This window comes from Mesocricetus auratus, unplaced genomic scaffold (genome assembly GCF_017639785.1).
Source record: "Mesocricetus auratus isolate SY011 unplaced genomic scaffold, BCM_Maur_2.0 Super-Scaffold_100013, whole genome shotgun sequence".
NCBI classification, from domain to species: domain Eukaryota; kingdom Metazoa; phylum Chordata; class Mammalia; order Rodentia; family Cricetidae; genus Mesocricetus; species Mesocricetus auratus.
Genome location: NW_024429196.1, coordinates 75,524,862 through 75,552,737, shown reverse-complemented (window position 1 = coordinate 75,552,737; position 27,876 = coordinate 75,524,862). Strand labels below are relative to the sequence as shown.

General features: G+C 43.9%; 1 protein-coding gene across 1 annotated transcript in view; it reads right to left on the bottom strand.

Annotated features, from left to right (window-relative positions):
• Positions 1-22,803, bottom strand: part of Ddx46 (DEAD-box helicase 46) — a 42,765-nt gene extending 19,962 nt beyond the window's left edge. The window contains exons 1-12 of the mRNA XM_005078377.4: positions 22,613-22,803; positions 18,436-18,624; positions 17,265-17,408; positions 11,494-11,590; positions 9,537-9,702; positions 6,358-6,509; positions 5,770-5,883; positions 5,135-5,300; positions 4,440-4,560; positions 3,292-3,467; positions 2,373-2,494; positions 287-365 (exon numbers count right to left, since the gene is read on the bottom strand). Of these exons, the coding sequence (XP_005078434.1) occupies positions 287-365; positions 2,373-2,494; positions 3,292-3,467; positions 4,440-4,560; positions 5,135-5,300; positions 5,770-5,883; positions 6,358-6,509; positions 9,537-9,702; positions 11,494-11,590; positions 17,265-17,408; positions 18,436-18,624; positions 22,613-22,629 (1,543 nt within the window). The 5' untranslated portion in view covers positions 22,630-22,803. The remainder of the gene's footprint in view (positions 1-286; positions 366-2,372; positions 2,495-3,291; positions 3,468-4,439; positions 4,561-5,134; positions 5,301-5,769; positions 5,884-6,357; positions 6,510-9,536; positions 9,703-11,493; positions 11,591-17,264; positions 17,409-18,435; positions 18,625-22,612) is intronic.
• Between the last annotated feature and the right edge of the window lie 5,073 nt (positions 22,804-27,876).

The window sequence follows — 27,876 nt, the reverse complement described above, 5'->3', positions numbered from 1 at the left end:
TCTACTAGTATAAAATACTAGCTCCCATGGAGAATTCTCTAATAAAAGGACTATAATAAAAAGTCAAGTTAAATGCTAATAAGGTCCTACAGAGTTAGTTGTGAAAAGAAATTGAACTGCCAAAAACTTAATACTTTCAACAATAAATGTGTCACAACTCACATTTTAAGATATTACAGCTTTAAGAAGAAACATAGAAACCCTTTGTTGGTTTCTCATATCTGCTTTAACAAAAACGTGTCAAGCTCAAAAAGGAAAAGAAAACAAAAAAATACCTGGGACTTACCACTGTTAGCCGCTAACATGTCAATCATTCGGCCAGGTGTGCAAACAATAATCTCAGCGCCTCTTTTCAGCTCAGCGATCTAACGGAACAGGACGAAATTTTACACGAGAGCCATCACTGCTCCTTGAGCAGATAGATGTGAGGACAGCAGCTGGCCCACCCACGCTCTACCCAGTAAGACAGAGTCTGAGGAGAAGACTGGAGGCTGGCATGTAACCCTGGGCTGCTACGATTCTGACGACAGGGAGCAGCAAGGTGACAACTGGGCCAGACATTTGAAACTAGTGAACTAATGAATTTCACAAAATTTAATTTGCAACTATTGCTCAAAAACCAAGAAAGGGAGGTCGGAATAAGCAATAAAATATATACTCTTATATTTAAGAGATGGAAGCTTTCCAAACTTAGGAAGCCATGATGTTAGTCTTGTAAGCCACAGTCAGCAATTTTACAAAGACAATGAAAGCACATGGACATGATGAGCTCTACACAAACACATACGTACGTACCAGGTTACACTGTAGGCGTGCACTAGCTCATTCTCTTCCCTTCTGCCCTTTATAGTATTCTATATGTATGGGTGTTTTGCCTGCATGTGGGTCTATGCACCACATACATACAATACCTGCAGAGGCCATTAGAGGGCACTGGCTCTTCCAGGAACTAGAGTTATAATCATTGTGAGCCACCCTGTGGGCACTGGGAATCAAACCCAAGAGGAGCAGTCAGTGCTCTTAACCAATGACCCACCTCTCCAGCCCCTAAAGCAATTGCAAATTCTGGAATGTTGGCCTATCTCCTATAGCTACAGATGCCAGCAAGAGTGAATTCTTCTGAGGCAAATATTCTAGAAGACATACTGTTTCCCATGTGTTTTAAGTATTTAAGAAAATATATTTCAGGGCTAGTGCTGTGTACTGTGGTAAAAGTGCCTGCTGCCAGTCTGACAAGTTAAGTCCAGCGCACAAATCCCACATGGTAAAAGGAGTGAACTGACTTCTACCCGCCATCTTCTGACTGTATCACACATGGGCAAACATACACCAGCAAGGTCTTATACACACACACACACACACACACGCACACACGCACTGTAATTTTAAGAAATAGACTTAAAAGAACTAAAGTATAAGAGTTTCTTACTGAAGTTCTACTGACAGAGACCAGTCACACATAAACCTCTCACAACGCTTCAACTTTCTTTCTGTTTCCTCTATGAAAGAGCTGAGATACTTCTCTGAACTCAAAGCTAAGGTGAGCCTGGCAACATCATCTTCACCTGCCCATCTGGCGGGAACTTAAAGTACCTGTGGCAAAAGCACACCCCATTCTCACTGCAAAGGCTCTACGATGTATTTTTGTTATAGTTGCTTTCAAAATTTTTGGGGGGGTTTTGTTTTGTTATGTTGGTTTTTCAAGACAGGGCTTCTCTGTGTAGTCCCAGCTGTCCTGGAACTCACTTTGTAGACCATGCTGGCCTCAAACTCACTGAGATACACCTGTCTCTGCCTCTCAAGTGCAGGGATTAAAGGTGTGTGCCTGGCTTCAAAATTACGTTTTCTTGCCAGATGCAGTTGGCATAGGCCTATAAGCCCAGCACTTGGAAGATGGGAAAAGAAAGATCAGGAAATCAAGGTCACCGTTGGCTATACAGCAAGTTCAGAGCCATCCCGGGCTAAGATTCTGTCACAAAAAAATACCCACAACTTGTTTGCCAGACAGTGGCTTTAATCCCAGCACTAGGGAGATATGTCCTGTTTACACACTACACACCACACACACACACACACACACACACACACACACACACACACACACACACACACACACAGCCTTTTAGAGACAGAGTCTTTCCGTGTGGTTCTAAGACTTCAAACTAGCAATCCTTCCTCAGTTTTCTCAATGCTGGGATTACAGGCACACCACAGGCATGTAATTCATTCTTGTAATTATTTCACACCAAATCCCTTTAAGACTTTAAGGGTAATAACCTACATCCAAACACTAACACAAAAGAATAACTTCTTAACTCACTGGGACATCCAACTGGGAAAGATAGAAGGGCTAGGTGCTTTATTCTAACTACCTGCTCGCTGATTCCTGTCCCTCCATACACACAGACTACTCGGAGTCCCAAGGTCTTCGAAAACTTCTTACATTCTTTAGTGATCTGTAAAGCCAGTTCTCGAGTTGGAGTCATGATGACAGCTGAAAAGATAAATATGTCAAAGCCTAACCCCCAAACCCTTTAGAAGACACTTTAAAATGCTAAAATTGACCTCTGTAGGATGACTCGTGTCTCAGTCAAATTTGTTTTGTCTTTATGGAAGTCTGAAAATTCGTGTTTCAAAAGCTCAGTAATGGCAGAAACTGAGGTAAAGGGCAAATAGATTAAGATTATGCTACAAGAAAATTAAGAGTTAAACACCATACTTAAGCCTCAGAAGAATACTTGAAGAGAATGCAAAGTTTTCAACAGCAAATCACAGAGCAAAGGGAATCAAGTGACTCACTGTGCTACAGAAGCCACAGGGCTGCTTCCCAAAAGCTTGTCGCTCTGAGAGGCACACAGAGCATACAACTCTCTCTAACCAAATATGCAAACAGAAACTGTAAAACACAACAAGAATCTGAATCTGAAGACCTAATCCTACATGAAACACTGACGCTTTTCGCCTTCGAGGCCAAAGCACTGCTAGGAAATGACATTCTTTTATCCTGAGTTTAAAATGCACCGATCTGGGCTGAGAACACACCTCAACATAAATACAGAGATAGATGCATGAGGGTTCTACCTGCCAGGTCAGAGTTCTTAGATGTCACTCCAGAGCTCTGAAGAGTTTCATTCCACCTGCTGATAAGGGGAAATCAGCCCCAAACTGCCATATTGATAAGGAAATGCACATCAAGACAGCTTCATTGTCACAATTAATAACTCAAAGGACCAGATCTTTCTGTTGTTACAACAGGCACATCTAAGAATCATGTGATAAAAAGACTTGTACCTATTGGTCCCTCTCCTTCTTCTAATGATCTCTGATCCATGATGTGTCTAAACATGGGCAAAAGAAAGGCAATGGTTTTTCCACTTCCTGTCTTGGCAATGCCAATCAAATCTCGTCCAGACATTATAGCAGGAATTGCTTGAGTTTGGATTGGTGTGGGCTTTTCATAGCCATGCCTTAAAAAGAAAAGAGAAAGAACACAAGGTAACAAGCCTGAGCGTTAAAACCCGAGGGACCACAAACATTACCCCTTCTAAATGGGACATATCCACCTGATAAAATATTTGGTGGAGAGCAGAAAAGGCCAAGGGCTGGGCAAGCAAAACGGCTTACTTGCATAGGCCAGATAACCTGAGTAGACACCTGAGCCCACAAGGTAGCAAGAAAGAATAGATCCCAAGCTGTCCTCTAACCTCCATCCACACATGCCATGGTGCAGGCACTTAGGCAAGCAAGCCTAGCATGGTGACACACACCTTTAATCCCAGCACTGAGGAGGCAGAGGCAGGAGCATCTATGAGTTCAAGGCCAGCCTGGTCTACATAGTGAGTTACAGGACAGCCAGGGCTACACAGAGTACATAGAAACACTCTATCTTGGGGGGAAAGAAGGAGGGAGAGCATTAATAGTTTTTAAAATAAATAAATGTTTTGTTTTTTTAATTGAGAATGAAAGGAAGGAAGCACTAAGAAATTCCACAACATAGAACCCTGAAAAGAGTGATTTTATCAAGTGACAAAAAGTCATCGGAAATGACACTGCTACATAATTCTGTCTGTATCATGGGAGAAGATTGATAAAGGATGGGGATTCTACGGAAAGTGATGAAAAGTTCTACAATTGGATAGTTGCACAAATCCACAAACACACCGATGGACTGTATACTCCAAATGGCCGCCTCCACATTTACGTTATAGCTCAATAAAAACATTTACAAATGTTTTAAAACAGGGCTGGGGCTAACATACAGCTCAGGGTGGGTACTTCCCTAGCATGCTCAACTACCTGGGATGGGTCTCTTCACCAAAGAAAAAAACGTCCAGTTATGAATATATTTGAAATCCAGAGATATTTGTGTAAAAGAGCTATGTACTAAAAAAAAAAAAAAAAAAAAAAAAAAAAAAAGTACATAACCATCAGCCACTTACTTCTTGAGAGAATTTAGTATCTTCATGGAAATTCCACACTGGACCCATGATTTAATTGGCTTGGGACAACCTTTTCCTTTAACCGTAATGCCCTCCATTTCCAATCGAAACACATTCACCTCTGGAAAACAAAGCCCCTGTTAGAAGCTCCTCTACTGGTACCATATTCTTACATGCACTAGGCGATCAAAACTCAAACATCCTTATCTCTCTTTAAGAGCTATCTAATAAAATCCCATAGCTGAGCTACAAGAGAAACACTAAAGCTCAGAGACAAAGTAACTACTGCTGCAGTGAGTCAAGAGTAACAGGAAACACCCCAATTTCAGCCCTTTGGTTTTCACATTTTCTTCCATTGCAACAGAGTACAAATGACTGACAAGAGAACCACCTGTGCTAGCAGGAGCTGCCCCAATGGCCTTTGGCTAACCAACAGCAGACTGATGGCTGTTGTCATGCCAACTGTCTCACACACCAACAGGGCCAACGGAAACATTTTGTTTGAAACTCACATGAACAGTACTTTCCACCCTAAGAACATCAACTATGTGACTAAATCCATTTTGCTCTTTTTAAAAATACTCCCGGAAACATCTTCCAACTCCCAGGCCTATGCACGCTCACATACTCCCTGAGGAGTGCAGCACCCTCCCGGAGGCCACCATAAAATGACCAAGCGCACAGAAGCATCTTACCCTCCTGAGACATTTTTGCTAGTTCTGGAACTTCAACATAAAAATTTTTCCTGAATGGTTCATATTCAATCTTTCCATGATCAACTGGTTCTAGAAGTTTCCTCTGTTTTGTCTGGTAGCCTGTGAGGGCCGTCTGAAGATCAACTTCCTCTTCCTCCGAAGAATACTGGAATTTTCAGGAACGCAAAGGAAAGTTCATTATTCTTCCCCTCCAGAAGACAACAGTTCCAGTGGTCAAAGCCCTTTTCTCTCGTAGGAAGCACTCTGCGAAGCTTCGTGTGCTATCTCTAACAGACTGGTCCACAAGGAAATAGTAATACAAATCTCATATAATTCTCAGAAATGGCATTAAAGTTTTGCTAGTGTTTTCATTATATAGACCTTTACAGTACAGGTTAGTGGGAAGAAAAGTCATTCATTTTACTACTTCACTTTTCTGTTGTATGTCTGAGCTGAGCCCATAAAAGAGGGAATGAAAAAGTAGGACCCAACACAGTTAGACACCATACTGACAGTAGTAAGAGTCTGCCCAGTAGTAGTTTGTGTAACTAGCTGCCAAGCACATCAACATCAACGCTTTACAATAAATGCTCCTAGGACACGATCGATATAAGCCAAGTAAAATGAAAAATCACCTCCATAGCATCCTGGTCATTCTCCATCAGCTCCCCCTTCTTCTTATCGGAATCTACTACTGCTTTTTTGGTTGTTACCACAGTAACAACTTTTGTGACTGTTGGCCCAGACTTCTAAAATAAAAAAGAGGTATTAAAATATTGTGTAAAAGTAAAACAAAAAATAGATTTAAAATACGTGGACACCAGATACAAGACAATATTAAACCCCACAGAATGTAACTGGAACTAAAACGATTTAAGTCTTAAGAAGACCAAGAAAGCTTCATTTTGTTTTGTGTGAACTTTTCCATGTGTCTGGATGACAGTTCAGATACATTCACATACTTAGAACTTATGGTAGAACATCTTAAGTTTGAACAACTTTTTGTTTGTTTTTGCTTGTTTTTCAGAGACAGGGTTTGTCTGTATAGCCCTGTTGTTTTGGAACTCCCTTTGTAAACCAGGCTGGCCCCAAACTCAGAGATCCACCTGCCTCTAACTCCCATGGAGGGATTAAAGACATGTGACACCACCTCCAGCAGTATTTTTTTACTTCATGATCACTTAACGTAAAAACCTGCAGAACAACAGAAGGACAGCACGCACCTTCTCATTCCCTGCGCCGCCTTTCACACTCCTCATGTTAAATTTCTTTACTTCTTCCTTCACTTCTTCCATGTAGGCATCTAACGGATCCAACTCCTCGCCCTCCATTTCATTTCCTTCCTTTTCGGCTTCTGCAGGGTCATCTTCATCATCTAAAACAGCAAGATGTATTTTCTTTGTACATGTACTTCAAAAGGAAATGCACAGGCCAGTGACATGCTCAGGGGATTAAAAAGTCTTGCTGCACAAGCCTGACAACCTGAGGCCAAGCCCACACCCCACAGTGGATGGAGAAATAGCTCCTGAAAGCTGTCCTCTGACATCTGCACGTGTGCGTAAGAGCGTGAATGCAGCCACACACAAGCACACACAAATACTATTACGATTGCTCTTTTAAAGAGGAGACATGCCACATCTGTTCTATTACTTCCACGGTTCTTCCCACTGTGCAAACATCCCTCTTCTGGGCTACAGTTCACTCTAAGGTACAGGTCAAGTGCTCACAGATGGAAGGTCTTACATTCCTAATAGTGCATGTATTACTGTTAAATAACAGTGAGCAAAAAAAAAAAAAAAAAAAAAAAAAAACTAACAAATCACTTAACTAAAGGGGGGTAAAAGAAAACCAAAAAATAAGTAAGCAAGCAAACTAACTAATTAACAAACAAATAGGCCAGGCAGTGGCGGTGCAGGTCTTTAATCCCAGCACTTGGGAGGCAGAAGCAGGTGGATCTCTGTGAGTTCAAGCCCAGCCTGGTCTACAGAGTGAGTTCCAGGACAGCTAAAGTTACAAAGAGAAACCCTGTCTCAAAACAAAAAGAGAGAGAGAGAGAGAGAGAGAGAGAGAGAGAGAGAGAGAGAGAGAGAGAGAGAGAGAGAGAGAGAGAGAGAGAGAGAGAGAGAGAAAGGTAAAAGGGTAATTGTGCTTAAATGTATTTCTAGAATTGGGAGCACATACAGCTCAGCAGGAGAGTGGCTTTTCTAGTAAGCATTAGGCCCTGGGCTGGATTTTCCAACAACCAAACAACAAAAATGCCACAGTTCTAGTTCATACTGAACACGTTCTCTGCTAAAAATGAGATTTGTTTCTCTTGATGCTCACTCGTCCGCTCCTCACGTGTGTTCAGTGGCGACAAGTCAACTTAGACTGTCATCCTTCTGGTGCTTTCCACTCTAGTGTTTGGAGGAAAAGTGCTTCCGCTTCACTCGGCCTGGAACTCATCATGGGAAATGAAACTCAGCTCAGGTCTTCATGCTCGCACAGGAAAAGAACAACAGCTATTCCTTCCCAGATTTTTAACTATTCTTCCTTCAAGTATCTTTGAGTGACAAAAAGAAAAACACTGATCACTCTTAACTCAAGAAAATCTAATCATGAGCGCTGATAAACAGAAACTATGTGTTTGGAGTTGTGGTAGATAAGGATGTATTAACTCTTGGTGCCTTCTCCAGCACCATGTCTGCCAGTACATCACCATGTGACACCATGATAATAATGGACTCAACTTCTGAAAATGAAAGCCACCCCAATTAAAGAGTTGCCATGGTCATGGTGTCTCTTCACAGCAATAGAAACCCTACCCAAGACAGGAACTTTCACAGAAAATGAGTCAAAATTCTATTTTCCTGTAAGATACCATAATCTTCTACTTTAGTAAAATCTCAAGATCAAAATCAGAAATGGAAATAGGCTGGGGTGTAATACAGTGGTGCAGTGCGCTGACAACTTGAGCTATGCCCTGGGTTCAAGCCTCAGAAGGACAAAACAAGATGAAAATGTTTCTCTCCTAAAGCACACAAAGGTAGAGGCGTGTTTATGTTTTTAAGATAAACATGTATGTACATGCGTGTGTGCCTTGGTGCTCAAGGATCAGAAGAGGGCCTGGATCCCTGGAGCTGGGGTTCTGGATAATGGAGAACCACCAGGAGAAGCTTACTCTCATTAACAGTTACACTGGCAGCAAATACGTTAGCACCATCTACTATCTCTGCAAGTGCACAACTGTGTGCTCTGAAGTAAAACTAGTGGGTCTTACTGGATGCTACTCTACAACTGAAATTTTAGCATCCATTGAAGCAGGTCTTTTAAAAAAATCTCCATATGGCCAGGCACAGTGGCTCACACCTACAGTTCCCAACTACTCAGGGGGTAAGGGAAGAACCACTTGGGTGCAGAAGCTCGAGGCCAGCTTAGACAACACAGTGAGATCCTACATTAAAACCACAGGAATCTTAGTGTGAACCCAGCAAACCCACTTCAAGGTACATAGATTTACAAAAACAGAAAAGTTATAAACAGAAACTCAAATATCCCTATGCACACCGATGCTCACAGGAGCCTTAGTCACACTAAAAACAGAAGGCAGAAACAGCTCAAATGTCTACAGCAAGTGAGCAAGTGAACAAAAATGGCACAAACCAGACACAGTAGACAAGCCATAACCCAAAGTTGGGGACGGAAGTAGAACCACAAAGTCAAGGCCTGCCTAGGTTAGGAAGAGAAACCCTGTCTTACACAGAAAAACAAAGTATTTCCAGGCATAGTGGCATGTGCCTTTAATCCCAGCACTTAGGAGGCAGAGTCCAAGGCCAGCCTGGTCTACATAGGAAATTCTAGGCCATCAGGGGCTAATATAGTGAGACCCTATCATGCACATTTACTAGGTTATTTCTCAGCCATGTAGAAGAAAGTAGAGCGTGCTATAAGATGAATGAGTCTCAAGGCAGCATGCTAAACAGAAAGCCAGACACAAGAAGACACCTGTAGCATGGCTGTATGGTGAGGAACATGGCACAGGCTCCGAGACAGATAGCAGTGTAAGGTACAAAGGGCTGGTAGAGGCAGGACGGTGAGATCTTCAGCAGGTGACGTTTCTAAACGGATGATGACAGCTCCGGAAACAAGCATGATGAGGGAGGGCTACACGGCACTGCATAGACCATGAGCAACCACACAGCGCTGCCATTACACAGCGCTGCACGTATGTGACACTGTATTACACAGCACTGCATTACCCAGCACTGCGTGTACTAGCTTGCTGGTAGAGCATGATGATCATGCCCAAAGCCCTGGCTTTGACTCTCAGTTTGACAGGGCAAAAACGTTAAGATGTAAATACAACACTGTGCATATTTTCCACAATTTTAGAAAAAAAGTGTCACCCACACCCCAAATATACCATCATCATCTTCTAAACTCCATTTTTTCCCTTGTTTCATTTCTTCAATTTCCTTTTTCAATTCCCCTATGTTTTCCATGGCCTTTTTACGCTGCTCTTCTCGCCACTTTTCAACTCTTTCTTTTCGTTTTCTCATTTCTTCCTCCAGCTTATTCTGGTCAAAGTTCTTTGGGGAGGGAAAAAGAAAAAGAAAGGAGAAAAAAAAGAGGGAAAATTAGAATTAGCAATTCTAAATAAGTTCTCCAAAGTATTAAAAAAAAAAAAAGGATGTATATATACATTCCTAAATGGACACCAGATTTAGTAATCACCCATCTTTATAATGATGCTCCTATTATATAGAAGCAGGGCCAGCAGGATGGCTGAGGAGATAAAGGCACTTGCTGTCAAGAATGACCATCTAAGTCCAATCCCTATAATTCACATGGTGGAAGTAGAGAATTAATGCTTGAAGGTAAACGTGACCACTACACTTGTGCCATGGCATGGCATGTATGTAACACTCACAATGCAGCATAATTTTAAAAACACGTATTTTGGAATCACAAAGCTAGACCTGGTCATTAGTACCTGTAACCAAAGAAAGCACCAGGCACACAAGTGGTAACATACACACGAAACACCCATACACATAAAGTAATAATACATAAAAACAAACACACAGACATACACACGAAACACCCATACACATAAAGTAATAATACACAATTAAAAACAAACACACAGCATTGGTGGCGCACGCCTTTAATCCCAGCACTCGGGAGGCAGAGGCAGGCGGATCTCTGTGAGTTTGAGGCCAGCCTGGTCTACAAGAGCTAGTTCCAGGACAGCCTCCAAAGCCACAGAGTACCCTGTCTCGAAAAACCAAAAAAACAAACAAACAAACAAACAAACAAAAAAAAACACACAGACATACACACAAAACACCCATATACATAATACAAAATTAAAAACATAACAAAAGAACACCCATATGTTGGGAGATAATCTTTTTGTATACTATAAAGATGGATCTCTGTCTAAGGGGCCTTCTGATTGGTTTAACAGAAAGCTGAATGGCCAATAGCTAGGCAGGGGACATAGGCGAGACTTCCGGGGGAGGGAAGAAGAGAGGAGGAACGCCGGCAAGACACTGAAAAAGTTGGACATACTGTACAGAAGTAACCCAGCCAGTGACAAGTTAATTCGAATTATAAGAGCTAGTCTGAAAAAGCCTAAGCTAAGGTCAAGTTTTCATAATAATGAGTCTGTGTTATTTGTGAGTCTGACTACACCTGTACATTATCAATCATGCCCTACTAGATTGATGAAAACAAATTTTGATAGACCCCACACTGGGAAGGATGCAAGAAAGAAAAGCACACTGCTGTGTGCCTTAGTGCTTTCCACTTTCATTTATTTCCACATGCACGCCTGTGGGTGCACACGCTACAGCATGAGTTAGCAGTAAAAAGCAAATGCCCCTGCCCTTTCTTCCCACCTTCACGTGGGTTACTCCTTCAAATTCAGGCACCAGGTATCCGTGATAACTGCTTTTCCAGCTAAACCATTGTACTGGTTGGTCCTAGACTGCCTAGATGCCTAAATTCTTGAGTCTAAATTTGTATCACTTTTTAGGCCAACGTGGGCTGATCACATTTTCAAATTAAAAGCAGATAACTATGCAACATTTCAGAGTGATTCTTCAAGACTTCTGTTTACCTTATATTACTGTTATACATTACTTAAGAGTAAAAATAAAGAGCATCACTAAGAAATTATTTCTCAGGTGCAGGGGCTTACAGTTTGTGTTCCAGCACTCAGGAGGCAGAGGCGGCTGGGTCTCTGTGAGTTCAAGGTCAGTCAAGGCTGCACTGTCTCAAAAACCAAGAAAAAAAAGAAAAACAAGAAAGAAAAAAGAAGTAACTCTGCTGCAAAAGCAAGACTGGCATACAGAACTGCCCCAAGCTGAACGCACCCCAGCATCCTTCTCCTTGTCGTCCTCCTTGTCATCTTTGTCTTTTTTCTTCTCCTTAGAGCCGTCCCCACCTTCCGCTTTCTCTTTGGACCTAGACCTACCAAAGAACAAGAGAGAGTAAGTGAGATACCGTCATTGGGAAATCATTTGTTCTTCACCTTATGACACGGATTTAGCAGAGAGAGAGAGAGAGAGAGAGAGAGAGAGAGAGAGAGAGAGACAGAGAGAGAGACAGAGAGAGAGACAGAGAGAGAGACAGAGAGAGAGACAGAGAGAGAGACAGAGAGAGAGAGAGAGAGAGAGAGAGAGAGAGAGAGAGAGAGAGAGAGAGAGAGAGAGAGAGAGAGAGAGAGAGAGAGAGAGAGAGAGAGAGAGAGAGAGAGACAGAGAGAAGTCAGGTCTCACACACACTGAGGACCAGGGTTCAAAGTCAGCTTGAGCTTTGACAGCAAGCAGGGCTGAGCCATCTGAAGGCCCTGCCATACTCATTTAAGACTATGTAACACTTTGAACCTCATTTTCTTTTTTCTCAAATGATTAGCACATTGTCACATTCCAGCAATAAATACCTGGAATATGAGAAAAGTAAATCTTTTAACACTAATAGAAAACATTACTAAACATTTGGAAATTTGTCTAAAAAATTACAAAACTGAGACAGAATGTACAACTTTAGTAATTTATATATGTATTTAAAATTCATATATTTAAAATCAGAATGGGCTTACAATTTGACTTATACCTCTAATAACAAAAATGGCTTAATGCTTTTTGTCTGTCTGTTTTTTTGAGATAGGGCTTCTCTGTGTAGTTTTGGAGCCTGTCCTGTAACTCACTGAAGACCAGGCTGGCCTTGAACTCATAGAGATCCGCCTGCCTCTGCTTCTCCAGTGCTGGCATTAAAGGCGTCAGCCACCACTGCCTAGTTCAAACTGTCTTAATTTTAATGATATAAAATTAACCAATGTCAGGCTAGAGATCTGGCTCAACTGTTAGGTGCACTGCTACTCTTGAAGACCTAAGTTCAGTTCCAGCTCCCACATGGAGTGTGCAAGCACTGGTGACAGTTTCAGGGATCTCTTCTGGGCTCTGCAGGTCATGTACGCATGTGGGATCCAGACGCATACAGGCAAACACTCACATACCTAAAGTAAAAACATCCACTCTCTCCTCTTCTGCACATGATTGGTGTTTCTGAGTGACCCTGTCTAGACATCCTTTCAGGTTTGACAAAGATACTCAGAGGTGAAAAAGATATTCTCCAATAAAAACTCTAAAAATTACTTTTTTTTTTTTTTTTTTTTTGCCATCTAATTTGCTCTTTATTTGCCCAGGACCGCTTTCTATTAGTAGCAAATGTCCCCGGGACCATTTACCTTCAGAGTGTTTCTCACTCCCTGCAATGTCATTTTCCAAATGGCTGGCACAGCTCGTTACGCTCTCTCACTGAGCTGTTAACCCATCTCCAAACGTACACCTGACACCATCCACAACTTCTGAGCAACTTTCTGAGACGCTGACTTTATGACTGTCTTTATGGATGTGGCACAAGAAGCCCTCCAACCTTGTTTTTCAGATCATGTTCTTTGTATGTCTTCTAATGTGTGTTCATGAGTGCTCATGTGTGTGCATGCACGTGTATAACAAGAGTCCAAAGGACATACTGGGGTAGCATTCCTTAGGAGCTGTTGGTCTTATTTGAGACAGGGTCTCTCACTAGCCAGGAGCTGGCTGATTTGGGCTAAGCTGGCTGGCAAGCAAGACACCGATAAGCCTGTCTCCTCCCCAACGCTAGGACTGTACGTGCATACCATACTTTAGCTTTATTTACCTGGGTACTTGGGGCTTGGCTAAGTCCTCAAGTATTCTACCCCTGGGCCACCACTACCAGCCCTATTTATAATCTTATAATCAGGTTGCAAAATATCCGTCTAGTTATGTTTGCTAAGAAGTTAAAAAATATAGCTATGTTAAATTTAATAAAATGGGGTGAAGAGACAGCTTGGTGGGTAAACGGCTTGCTGCACAGGCCTGAGAACCTGAGTATAGGTCCATAGCCCCCAGGTGAAGGCTAGGCATGGGATCAATTTCCAGGAATTCACTGGAAACCTCCATGCCACATTGAGGAAGACACTCTCTTAAAAAATAGGCTGGAGAGATAGCTCAGAAGTTAAAAGCACTGGCTGTTCTTCCAGAGGTCCTAAGTTCAACTCTCAGCAACCACATGGTGGTTCACAACTATCTATAATGAGATCTGGTTAACTCTTCAGGCATACATGCAGACAGAACACTGTATACATAATAAATAAATCTTTAAAAGTAAATAAATAAGATGAAGAACATTTGAGAAGGACACTGAAGTACTGGTCTTTACATGTGCACACATACGCACATATTCAACACACACACACACACACATACACACACACACACACACACACACACACACACACACACACACACACACACACACACAAAAAGAAGCTGGAGCCAGGCATTGGTGGCACATGCCATTAATCCCAGCACTGGAGAGGCAGAGGCAGGTGGATCTCTGTGACTTCGAGGCCAGCCTGATCTACAGAACAGCCATGGCAACACTGAGAAATCCTGTATTGAAAAATCAAAAAACAAACAAAAATCTGACAAAGGTAGCATAGAAAGAGCACATTTCATCTAAACAAAGATTAACATACTAAATACAGCTATATATGTCTATATACATAGACAAAGGTATGCGCCACCACACACAGAATCAGGCTTTAAAAAAATCATCGTGGGCTGGAGAGATGGCTCAGCGGTTAAGAGCACTGACTGTTCTTCAAGAGGTCCTGAGTTCAATTCCCGGCAACCACATGGTGGCTCACAACCACCTTGAATGAGATTCAGTGCCTTCTGCTGGCATACTGTATACACAATAAATAAAATATTTTTTAAAAAGTTATTTATAAAAAAATAATAAAAAATCATCATTTATCACAAGCACAAGTTGAAAACCCCTAATCAGAAATCTAAAATCTAAAACTTAGTGTGTACTTGACATCTCTAGAAGGAAATTTCCTATCTAACTGAACACACCAGGTTATAGCCATGCATACACACTAAAACATAGTCTAAAACTAACTTCAGAGGGATGGGTGTCACTAGGGGACGAGGGAGGGGCACCTGCTTAACCTGTGCACAGCACTGGATCAATCCCCAGCAGCAGCACAAAATCAAACAACAAACCCCCACTTCCACTTCCAGGCATAAAAAATAAGTTCTCTGGTTAGACATGGACATCATTCCTAAGACAGCTCTCATTATACATATATAAATAACAAAATAAGGAAGTCCCAGACTGAAACACTTCTGGTCCCAAGCCTTTTGGATAAGAAATATTTAACCAGCAAAATTAAATTTAAAAGAATAAATTATTAAAAAACAAAGTAGAAATTAAAAAAAAAGAAATATTCAACCACTATCACAAAACAAAAGAAAAAATTCCTATAAATGAAATTTTCAAAGAGAAATTATCCAAAAGGAAAATGAGAAAGAAAGAGTGTGGGCTGGAGAGAAGGCCCAGGAGTCAGGAGCACTTGTTGCTCTGACAGAGAACCAGGGTTTGGTTCCTAGCACCCACATAATATACAACCCAGCCCTCTCTGACCTCAGCACAAGGCACGCATGTGGTGCATAGGCATACATGCAGGCAAATACTTGTATACATAAAATAAAAGTTAAAGGAGGCTGGGCGTTGTGGTGCATACCTTTAGTCCCAGCACTTGAGAGGAAGTATGGATTCCTGTGAGTTTGAGGCTAGCCTGGTCTACAGAGAGAATTCCAGGACAGCCAGGGCTACACAGAGAAACCTTGTCTTGAAAAAAAAATTTAAAGTAATAATAAAAAAATTGTTCCAAGATATGAACATGTACTTCAGAAAAGAAATTCAAATGGCCAATAAAGAATCAAACAATACCCAGCCTGAACAGCACTCAGAAAAGGGCACACTTAAGCCACAGTGAGGCACCGCACTCTTCAGAAGCCTGCAATCAACTGGGGGGGGGGGGGGGCTATTTGTTTGGCTTTTGAGACAGGGTTTCTCTGTGTAGCTCTGGCTGTCCTGGAACTCTCTTTGTAGACCAGGCTGGCCTCAAACTCAGATCTACCTGCCTCTGCCTCCCAAGTGCTGGGACTAAAGGTGTGCACCACCACCACCTGGTCCAAACCTTCTCCCAGTAATAAACTTCTTTCCAATTCTTTTTTTTTTGTTTGTTTGTTTTTGTGGTTTTTCGAGACAGGGCTTCTCTGTATTGCTTTGGAGGCTGTCCTGAAATTCGCTCTGTAGACCAGGCTGGTGTTAAACTCACACAGGAGGCAGAGGCCGGCAGATTTCTGTGTGCACCACCACCTCCTACTTCTTCCCACTTCTTTTTTTTTTTTTTTCAAGATTTTTGTATTTATTACGAACACAACACCCTGCCTCCATGTATGTCTGCACACCAGAAGAGGGCACCAGATCTCATTGCAGATGGTTGTGAGCCACCATGTGGTTGCTGGGAATTGAACTCAGGACCTCTGGAAGAGCAGGCAGTGCTCTTAACCTCTGAGCCATCTCTCCAGCCCCTCTTTCCAATTCTTAAAGCAAAAAGAAAAAAAGAAAAGAAAGCAGCAGGCGGCAGTGGAGCAGTCCAGAGAGGTGGAATGCTAAGAACATGAGGTAAAATGACAATACCCTTGAGAGACAGAGGCCAGCCATGACTACATAGCAAGATGCTGTCTCACTAAACAAAAGGACAAGGAATAAAGTTATTTGAAAATATCATAAAACATTCCTATAGCCAAGGTCAAGCGATAAACAAGCCAGAGAAACGGCTCTGGTTGAAAACACCATTCGCCCAGGACTCTGATTTGAGTCCTAACACCCACACAGCAGCTCAAAGGTCTCTGGCACCCTTTTTAGGGGTCCTACACCCTCCTCAGCGATCCACAGACACCAGACATGCAGACATACACACAGGCAAAACACCCATACACATAAAGTGATAAAATTCAGTATTCCCTAACTCCTCCGTTTCACTCTTTTCTTTTCCTTTTTTTTTTTTGTTTTGTTTAAATTGTTTTTTGCAAAAGGGTCTCTCTACAAAGCCCTAGACTGATCTCAAACTCAGAGATGCCCCTGCCTCTCTGACAAAATCACAACAGTATTAAACTGGCCTTAGAAAAAGAAAAGTACACTTTGTGAAATAAACAATACGGGAGAGGTAGCAGCAGCTGAATGAAGACAGGAGCAGGAAACGGTGAGAGTCAACCAGCCAGTTCTTGGCTGCAGGGAAGCAGCCGTGACAGTGGCAGGAGACTATGAAGAGCAGGCGTTTCAACTGAGTATCACCAGCATCACTAGAGACACAAGCAAAGGCCACACTTTGCAAACAGCAATTCAATAAGGTACGCCATGAGCTGACTCAGCGGTTAAGTCCACTTACTGCTCTTGCAAAGAAGTTCCGTTCCCAGGACCCCCAACAGGTGGCTCACAACCACGTGTAGCTCCAGCTCCCTCCTGCCTCCACTGGCACCTACACTCATGTACACATACCTACACAGGTATGCTTACATTAGTAAGAAATCTTCAAAAAGTTGTCAACAAATAACTATCTGAGAACTGATGCCAAGGATGTAGCTGAATACATGTCAACTAACAGGACTACTTCAATACTCATCACTGTCTCCAAAAAAGTCTGTAATTACTGATAAGGAAGGAACTGTACAGCAGATGTGGTCAATAACAGCATTACCTGTTCTCAGCCTTCTTGCTTTTGCTGCCAGGACTGGAGGACCGGGATCGCCGGCCCCGGCTTCTGCTCCTTGAGCGCCTCCTATCTCTGCTCCGAGATCTTCTTCTGTCTCGGCTTCTGTCTCGCTCTCTGCTTCTGGAACGCCTGAAAGGAGAGTTTTCAATTATTTTGTGCCCAAAGGAGTTATTATTTCAGATTATGACTGTCCCTAACTGAAAACAGTTTCTTAAAATTAGGATCATGATAGCGGTAGCATTCTTAATCAACTACCCGATCTGCTAAACAGGATATAAGTGAAGCCAGTTCATACAGACATCAATGGAAACGTGAGTTCTTACAGACATCAATGGAAACGTGATTATACAAGTCCCATGATGCCTGCTAACAAACACAACAAGCTGTAACAATAAACACTTTAATCTACCATCTATAGAATCAAAGCCAATTTTCACACAGCCCAGGACCGGGGCTGAGGCCTAGCACTCACTGGAGCACTGGCTGAGCTGTACAAAACCCTAATCCCTGCAGCAGGGGAGCCTGGTCTACAGAGCTAGTCATAGTCTAACTACCTATTATTTCCTATTTTAGTAAGAAAAAAATAAGTAGGTAAACAAAACTGTTTTTAAAGACATTTCACTTGGAGGAAGTTGTAACTATTGACACTAGTGTCAATAAATACGTAAGTAGTCTTTGATCCCAGCACCTGGGAGTCAGAGGTAGAAGGATCTCTGTGAGTTCAAGGTCAGCCCGGTCTACAGGGTGAGTTCCAGAACAGCCAGGACTGTTACACAGAGAAACCCTGTCTGGGATAAATAAATAAATTAATAAATAAGTAAATGTAAAATAGAAACGTTGAGAATGTTCTATCTCAGGCAGAATCAAATAAAATCTCCATAAACAAAACATATTATCTTCTATCTCTCCCAGGGGACTTCAAGGGTTCTCTTTGGATTACAGAAAACACAATCTAAATTTCTAAGCTTAAAAAAAACTGCTTAGAAAGAATTGCTTAAGAGAATCTTAATAGACAAAGCCTATGCCTAATCAAACAGTGAGGAAGCGAGAGGCCCACAAATGACCACTAAATTCCAAACCAGAGCACACCTTTAACGGGGACCAATTTATCCAGTAAGGCCCACGATGGCTGGTTCTTCAGAGATAAGTGGCTTACCTCAGACGCTTCCTGTCCCTTGACCGTGATCTTCTTTTGTCCCTACTCCGAGACCTCTCTCTCCTTCTGTCTCTATCTCTACTCCTAGAACGTCTGTCATCTCCACGTTTACTTCTTTTGTCAGAGGGTGAGCGACTCCTAGACCGACTTCCAGAACGTCCTCGTGATGCTGATCGTTTTCGGTAATGGCTAGAATAGTACCAAATAAAGATTATGCTTAGTAAGCAGCTTGAATTTAATCTCTATGTCTTTAAAACCCCAGCACATCAAATCCATGTACAAGGACAGGGGTGACAAGAAGGGTGCCACATGCACAGCACTTGGGAGACTGAGGCAGGAAGATCACCATGGGTGTCAGGTCAGGGTTTGAGGTCTGGGCTACAAAATAAAACTCTGTCACAAGGGCTGCAGTGAGCCGGGCAGTGGTGGCGCACGCCTTTGATCCCTGCACTCGGGAGGCAGAGGCAGGTGGATCTCTGAGTTCAAGGACAGCCTGGTCCACAGATCAAGTTCCAGGACAGCCAGGGCTACACAGAGAAACCCTGTCTGGAAACACCAAAGGGTGGGAGCTGGAGTGAGGGCTCAGCATCACTACTTTCCAGAGGACAGCTTGTGCTCTGGTAGGGAAGAGACGGCAGCAAGTGAAGGAAGGCGCAATGTGTCGAGTACTGGACTGCAGACAACCAGCCCAGAATAAAAGAAAGCGAATGGGAGGCTTGACATTTTCTATCAGACAACTAGCAAACCTCACTAATTAAGGGACGGTTTCGCTGGGCAATGGTGGCGCACGCCTTTAATCCCAGCACTTGGGAGGCAGAGGATCTCTGTGAGTTCGAGGCCAGCCTGGTCTACAACAGCTAGTTCCAGGACAGCCTCCAAAGCCACAGAGAAACCCTGTCTCAAAAAAAAAAAAAAAAAAAAAAAAAGGGACGGTTTCAGAGATCCCTGAAGCAAATAAAAGCAGGAACCATGCAGACATGCACGGAGACACCCAGGGGAGACATTCCAGGCAAACAGTACAAGAGTGAACTTATAGAAAGTAATCTGGGACAGCAGCAAGGAATACAGTTAAACAAGCTGCAACAGCACACCAGGCATGGTGGCACACACCTTAACCCCAGCATTCAGGAGGCAGAAGCAGGCAGTTAATTGCAGGCCCACCAGGACTACATAGTAAGACTCTGTCTCAAAGAAAAGACCAAAAAAAAAGACCAAGAGAGTGCCATGGGACAAGATCAGAAATGAACAAAGTAGTCAAAAATGGAGAGCTTCAGAGGCTCTTTACTCTGAGTAAGGTGAAAAGCTACTGGGCCACACATGGTGGCAGACACCTATAGCACCAGCTACTAAGACTCAGGAAAGTTTAAGACCAGCATGCTCCCACGTCTAAATGAGTACTTTTAATTCATTTATGTGTACATGCACATGCCGAGTATACTTATGTGCATCCCATGAGTGCAAGTACCTATGCCACCAGAAAAGGGCATCAGCTCCCTTAGAACTGGAATTGCAGGCAGCTGTGAGCCATGTGGATGCTAGAAATTGAATCAAGGTCTCCTGGAAGACAAGCAGGTACTTTCAACCACTGAGTCATCTCTCCAGCGCCATGAATAAATTTTCTTACCAGAAAATAGATAATAAAAAAAAGAAAAGGCTGGGCTGGAGAGATGCCTCAGAGGTGAAGAGCACTGCCTGCTCTTCCAAAGAGCCGAGTTCAAGTCCCAGCAACCACATGGTGGCTCACAACCATTCATGATGAGATCTGGCGCCCTCTTCTGACCTGCAGGGATACATGCAGGCAGAACACTGTATACATAATAAATAAATAAATAGCTGGGCGTTGGTGGCCCAAGCCTTTAATCCCAGCACTCGGGAGGCAGAGGCAGGTGGATCTCTGTGAGTTCGAGGCCAGCCTGGTCTACCGAGCGAGTTCCAGGACAGCCTCCAAAACAATACAGAGAAACCCTGTCTCAAAAAACCAAAATAAATAATCTTTAAAAAAAAAAAAACAGAAAAGGCTGATTCTGGAGAGATGGTCCAGTGGTTAAGAGCACTGCCTGGTCTTAGAGGACCAGGGTTCAATCCCCAGCACCCACATTGCGGCTCACAGCTGTCTGTGACTCCAGCCCCAGGGCATCCGTCACTCTCACACAGTCACACACGCAAGCAAAACACCAAACACACAACAATAAATAGACCTGCTTCTTGTCTTTTTTGAAGCCATTCACGTGCGCACCTGATTATAACTATAATTATACGATGTGTTGAAAACTTCAGGATGTTGATGGGGGTTCAAGACCTTGAGGTTGATATTTTTATTGTCTTGAAAGATGACTGGTATGTGGCGGGTCTGAAAGATACTATGGTTCGGTGTCTAGGGAGCAAGAAAATTCTGCCTTCCTTTTAATGCACACAGCCTAATCAGATGAGTGATATAACCTCATAACTGCTTTTACAAGTATTACTCAGAACCAGGTATGTAAGCCAGCACTCCAGCACTCAGAGGTGAAGGCAGAATGACCAGCAGTTCAAAGCCAGCCAGCCTAGACTAAGAGATCCCCCCCCTCTCTCTCTCTCTCACTCTCTCCTGTGTGTGTGTGTGTGTGTGTGTGTGTACACGCCCGCATGTGTGAGAAATAGAAGCATTATTTTGTTGCTAAGCAAACAAAGTAGGCAACAGGAGGAGAGAAAATATGACACTAAGGCAACCGGGGCTGGAGAGATGGCTCAGCAGTTAACAGCAGTGGCTGCTCTTGGAGAGGACCCAGGTTCAATTCCCAGCACCCACACGGCAACTCAGAACTGTCCATAACTCCGGTTCCAGGGGATCTGACATGCTCACACAGACATGCATTCAGGCAAAACACCAACGCACAAAAAATAAAAATAAATAACTCATTAAAAAAAATTCTTAAAAAGCCAGGTGGTAGTGGCGCACGCCTTTGATACCAGCACTTGGGAGGCAGAGGCAGGCGCACTTCTGTGAGTTCAAGGCCAGTCTGGTCTACAAAGTGAGTTCCTGGACAGGCTCCAAAGCAACACAGAGAAACCCTGTCTCAAAAAAAGAAAGAAAAAAGGGAGAGTGGAAGGGAGGGAGGGAGGGAGGGAGGGAGGGAGGGAGGGAGGAAGGAAGGAAGGAAGGAAGGAAGGAAGGAAGGAAGGAAGGAAGGAAGGAAGGAAGGAAAAGAAGACAATTCAGGGATTGAAGCAGTCTGGGCAATGAAGGGCCTTAATTAAGTCAGAGATCAGGAACGGGGACATACTGCAGAATCTAACTAGAACAACGCAGTGTGGGAGAGGACGAATCAAATATTGCTTCCCGATCTCTGGTCTAGGTACCCAGATGAAGATCAGTGCCTTTGAGAAACTTAAAAGGTAGTCACATGAATTGGCCGTACTGCCTTTATCCGCATGACGCTACAGGCTTTGATATCCGCAAACTTTCAAGACGCTCCGCTCACGCTGTGCTCATGCTCCTGTGCCTAAGTTACAGCCCAGTAAAAGGCTGTGTGCATTAAAAGCAAGGCAGAATTTTCTTGCTCCCTAGACACCGAACCATAGTATCTTTCAGACCCGCCACATACCAGTCATCTTTCAAGACAATAAAAATATCAACCTCAAGGTTTTGAACCCCCATCAACATCCTGAAGTTTTCAACACATCGTATAATTATAGTTATAATCAGGTGCGCACGTGAAAGGCTTCAAAAAAGACAAGAAGCAGGTAACAACGTAATATATGGAATCTATCTGCGAAGCAGATGTCCATGACACAAGTGTTTATTGCAACCCAGTAAGAGCCGGTCGAACGCATATTACAGGTACGGTTTTTAAAAAAAAAGTCTGCCCACACGCTCCTTTAAATGACTTAGGAAGACCACGAGCGCACGAAAGTAACCGGGAGTGGGAGTGAGCAACGTTGCAGGGGCGACGCGATAAGGCAGTGTGAGCCGGGGCAGGGCTGGCCGAGGTGATGAGGCTACAGGCTCGGCGAACGGGCGGCCTGAGTCGCGGAAGGCTGCTCCAGTCCAGGGGGATCTGCACGCCAGCAGCGCAGCCTCGCAGCCGAGGTGACCGGCTCCTCTGCGGCCACACGTGGGGCCGCCCCAACCCGCCGCGCCGCCACCTCCACCCGCTCTCCCCTCGGAGCCCAAGAAGCCGCTCGCCCGCGGACTCACCGAGACTCCCGGCCCATGCTGCCGGCCACCACAAGTTCCGCGCCCTGGAGGACGACGCGCAGGCTTGTCAAGAGGACAAAGGAGCGGGGCACCAAGGCCTCACGGTGTCCAGCGAGGACCGGCCCTATGAAGCGGACACAGACCCAGCACGGACCGCCATCAGAGCGCGGCCAACGAAAACAGGATGTGCTGGCGCCGGGCGCGGAAGGAAGGAGCGGGCCAGAAGGAAGTGGCAGCTTCCCCACAGCGCCTCCCCGAGGCTGGAGGCCGCGCGGCACGGACTGCGCCTGGAGTGACCCTGGCCGGGTTTTCCCATGCAACCCTAGGGGCTGGCTAGTTGGTGCGATGGAGTGGGACCCTAAGCCAGGTCAGCGCTGTCAGAAACTACTGAGTAGCCCTAGGTCTTCACCCTGGTGACTCTACACTAATGTGACAGGCGATCAAAATGCGGCAAGCCTCAAAAGCATATAGGTTGCTTGGCTATAGACAGACACAGTGTGACCAGGAAAACGGACCAGGTATGTATGATCCGGCAGTTTAAACTATTTGGGAGACTGCGGTAGAAGTCTCACTTGAGCCCAGAGGTCAGAGGGCAACTTGGAAAACAGAATTTAAATGTCCCAAAAGAGGGAAAGCGGAAAGTAGAACCTGTGACTAGTATCTTAAACACAAGCAGCAGAGAACTGATCAGAATCGGGATATTTACACAAACCATGAACTGATCAACTGCATGTAAGCTGATCGAGAGCATAAAAGAACACTTTTGGTGTTGGTAGTGCACTCGGGAGGCAGAGGCAGGCGGATCTCTGTGAGTTCGAGGCCAGCCTGATCTACAGAGCGAGTTCCAGTACAGCCTCCAAAACGATACAGAGAAACTCTGTCTCAAAAAAAAAAAAAAAAAAAAAAAACAAACGAAAAAAAAAAAAAAGAACACTCCTACTTTGGAGGAGTGCTTCTGGTAACATGGTAAGAGGTGAGGAGTTGTTTTCACTTTGGCGCAGTGGCTGTGCCTTAAATCTACTACTATTTCAGTCAGCAATTGCGACTCCAGTTTCTGGCCTGCTTCCCTGGCAGCAGCCCGAGGCGTGGCAGAAATCCTGTCAGGCACCAGCCCTGTTGATGCAGCCAATGGTAGCCTTAACTAAATCTCTGTCATTCTGTTTTTAAATGAGATTCAAAGGCTGGGGTGAAAACCTGTGAGCTCAGACAGGGCAACAGGCTAACTATGAGGGATGTCCTGTATGCTGTAAATATATATGTTTCTCGTATTGGTTGATGAATAAAACACTGATTGGCCAGTAGCCAGGCAGGAAGTATAGACGGGGCTACCAGACCAGAAGAAGCCTGGGGAGAGCAGACAGAGAGATGCAGTGTAGCCGCTGAAGGAGTAACAAGCTGGAGCCTTCTCTGGTAAGATAAGACCTTGTAGAAATACATAGGTTTGTAGTTATGGGTTAATAATTAAGAGAGAGCTAGCCAGTAAGAAGCCTGAGCCATCGACCAGTTTATAATTAATATAAGCCTCTGTGTGTTTATTTGGAGCTAAAGGGCAGTGGGAGCAGGTGGGAAATTAACTCCGTCCACAAGCTAACCCTCTCTCCTTACTGGCATCTATGAAAAACCCATTCTTTGGCCCTGCCAAACCAGAAAAGGCTTTGGCACTCCAAATCTCTCCCCATGTCTCCTGGACGCCCTCTGATGAACTATCATTACTTTCTGTCAATCAGTTGCTAACTCAACCACATGACCCAAGGTTAATTTTATTTAATCAATGCATACGAAAACTTGGGGTTCACAGTGTTCTCCCAACAAGGAGGACATGGGAGCAGTAGATCTGGGGAGGAGGCAAAGAAAGCTCTGTTTCAGTCATGGAATGTTGAAGATACCCACTAGACCTCCAGGAAGCAATAGCTATGAAACAGTAACTACTGGAACCTGAAACTCAAAGAACAAATGTGGGAAAGCAATGGATTGTGAGCATTGTACGGTCTGGAAAACTGCAAAGCGCTTACAGTCGTGGAACTGGATGCTGGGGCCTGCAGAAGGGGGTGAAAATAATGGTTTTTGTTCTTGTCGTTTTTGGTTTTTTCAAGACAGGGTTTCTCTGTATTGTTTTGGAGCCTGTCCTGGAACTCATTCTGTAGACCAGGCTGGCCTCAAATTCAAAGAGATCCGCCTGCCTCTGCCTCAGAGTGCTGGGATTAAAGGAGTGTGCCACCAACGCCCAGTAAAAATACTGGTTTTTCACTCTTAAAATTCACACACATTGAATATTGATTAAAATTGTACTCAATGTCACAGATGGACAAGCTCTCTTTAAAAAAGTATTTATTTATAGCCGGACGTTGGTGGTGCACGCCTTTAATCCCAGCACTCGGGAGGCAGAGGCAGGCGGATCTCTGTGAGTTCGAGGCCACCCTGGTCTACTGATCGAGTTCCAGGACAGCCTCCAAAACAATGCAGAGAAACCCTGTCTCGAAAAAACCAAAAAAAAATTATTTATTTATTTATGTATTTATTTATTAATACAGTGTTCTGTCTGCATGTATGCCTGCAGGCCAGAAGAAGTTACCAGATCTCATTACAGATGGTTGGGAGCCACCATGTGGTTGCTGGGAATTGAACTCAGAACTTCCAGAAGAGCAACCAGTGCTCTTAACCTCTGAGCCATCTCTACAGCCCTATGGAAGAGCTTTTAATGAAAGAAAACAGGGTCAGGAAAAACGTTCAGTCCCAGATCGCTGTGGTAGTTTAAATGAAATGTCCCTCTACAGTCTCAGGCTTGGAATACCTGATTCCCAGGTGGTGTTTGGGCAATTTAGGAATTTAGACTTGCTAGAGAAAGTATGTTATGGACCAAAGATCCTTATCATTCCTGTACTGGCTGGTTTATGTCAACTTCACTAAACTAGAGTTCTGAAAGAGGAAGGAGCCTCAATTGAGAAAAATCCCTCCGTAAGATCCAGCTGTGAGGCATTCTCTTAATTAGTGATCAATGGGTGTAAGGAGTCTTTCTCTTTCCTGCCAGCCAACTCCCAAATAGTGACACTGAGACTTTTTTTAAAAGTTTTTCTTTTCCAAGACAGGGTCTCCTGTGTAGCCCTGGCTGTCCTGTACTAGCTATAGACCAGGCTAGCCTCTGCCTGCCTCTGCCTCCCAAATGCTGGGATTAAAGGTGTTCGCCACCACAGTACGTCTGAGGCTTATTGGTTACAAAAGCTCAGCCTATAGCGTAGACTTGTTCCTAACTAGCTCTTTTAACTCACATTAGCCCTTATTTTTATTAATCTACATGCAACCATGTGGCTTTTACCTTTATCCCATTCTGCATATCTGACTTGTTCTGCATCTGGCTGGCTTCTCTGCCTCTCTTCTTCCCAGGGTCCTCTCTGTGCCTGCAAGTCCTGCCTACACCTCCTGCATAGTTAAGGGCCATTTAGCTCTTTACTAAACAATCAGCAGCCCCAGAAACAGCTGACCAGACAAAGGTTAACTCTTGAATCCCAGGCATCAGCCTGGGAATCCAGCATGGGACTGATCAAGACCCCCTGAACCTGGGTGTCAGTGAAGAGGCCTAGGGAATCTATTGAGCCTTGGGCAGCAGATCAGTACCCATCCCAAGTATACACATGGACTTTGGACTCCCATAGAACAATGTGAGGTGCACTCTCACCCTGAACTCTTGGGGAAGGCTCTAGGCCCTGCCCTATATGAAATGACAGACTATGGACACCCATTTGCTCTGCCTTGCACTTACAGGTCAAGATGTGTGCCCTGGGGCTGGGGAGATGGCTCAGCTGTTAAGAGCATTGTTGCTCTTGCAGAGGACTCAGTTCAATTCCCAACATCCCTGCGATGGTTTACAACCTTCCAGGACTCCAGGCTCAGGGAATCCACCACCTTCTGATTCCCAAGGGCACCAGGCAGCCTGTGGTGTGCATGAATAAATGCAGGCGAAACACTCATATACATGAAATTGAAAACACTTAAAGATGATGTGAGCCATCAGCTTCTGCCCCAGCCATGGTGTCTACCACCTGGACTCCAACGCTTTGGAAGCATAAACCCAAAGTCTTTCTCTATGAACTGTCACGGTGTTTATTACATCCATAGGAAAGCACCTAACACGCTCACCGATGTAGAAGACTGTGCTATTGCGCTGCTTGCCTAAATCACTCAGATCCCACTTTAACTTTTCTCTGCTAGCTTGCTTTCTTTTTATTTATTTGTTTGTTTGTTTGTTTATTTTTGGTTTTTTGAGACAGGGTTTCTCTGTGTAGCTCTGGCTGTCCTGGAACTCACTCTGTAGACCAGGCTGTCCTTGAATTCACTGAGATCCACCTGCCCTGCCTCCCAAGTGCTAGGATTTAAGGCATGGGCCACCACCATCCACCTAGTTTGCTTTTAAAGGTACTTCTGAGGACTGAAGAGATGGCTCAGGGGTTAAGAGCTCTTGCTGCTCTCGCAGAGAACCTGGGTCCAATTCCCATTACATGGTGGTTCACAACCATCCACTCTCTAGTTCCGGGGATCAAATGCCCTCTTACCTCCATAGGCACCAAGTACATAGATGGTGTACATACACACATACAAAAGACACACTGAATAAATTTAATAAAAACAATCTTTAAAAATCCTTAGGCATGCAGCTCAATGTCCAAGAACCAAGCTAGTATGCACAGGCCTGCCATTGATTGTAGCACAGCAAGACGGGGCCAACCACAGAAACATGCTTGTGAAAACTTCCAACTATGATTATGTATACAGCAAGTTTCAATTGCTGTGACTAGGTCTGGAGAGATAGCTAAACAGCTAAGAGCAATTGCTATCTGCTCTTGCAGACAATTCCCAGCATGCACAGGGCAGCTCACAACTGCCAAGCACTCCAGGGGGTCAGATTCCCTCTTCTGGCCTCTGCAGGTACCAGATATGCATGTGGTACACAGACAGATATGCAGGTAGGACATGGATATACATACAATAAAAATAAATAAATCTAAACAAAGAGATGAGTACAAGATGCATAGAACGTGAACTTCTTTAGAAAGCACTAATTTGTGTAACTCCCCATCACCACTCCGACGTCAGATCCGACGCCAAGTGAGCATCTGTCACTGAGCTACACGACCACTGCATGGATGAACTTTAACTGTGTCATTCTTTACTGTTGGTACAGTAACTCAAGGACGGGTAAGGACGGCTATTTCTTTCAGACCTTGTGTTAAAAATTTTTAAATAAAATGTGCAGACTTAACATTAGACAA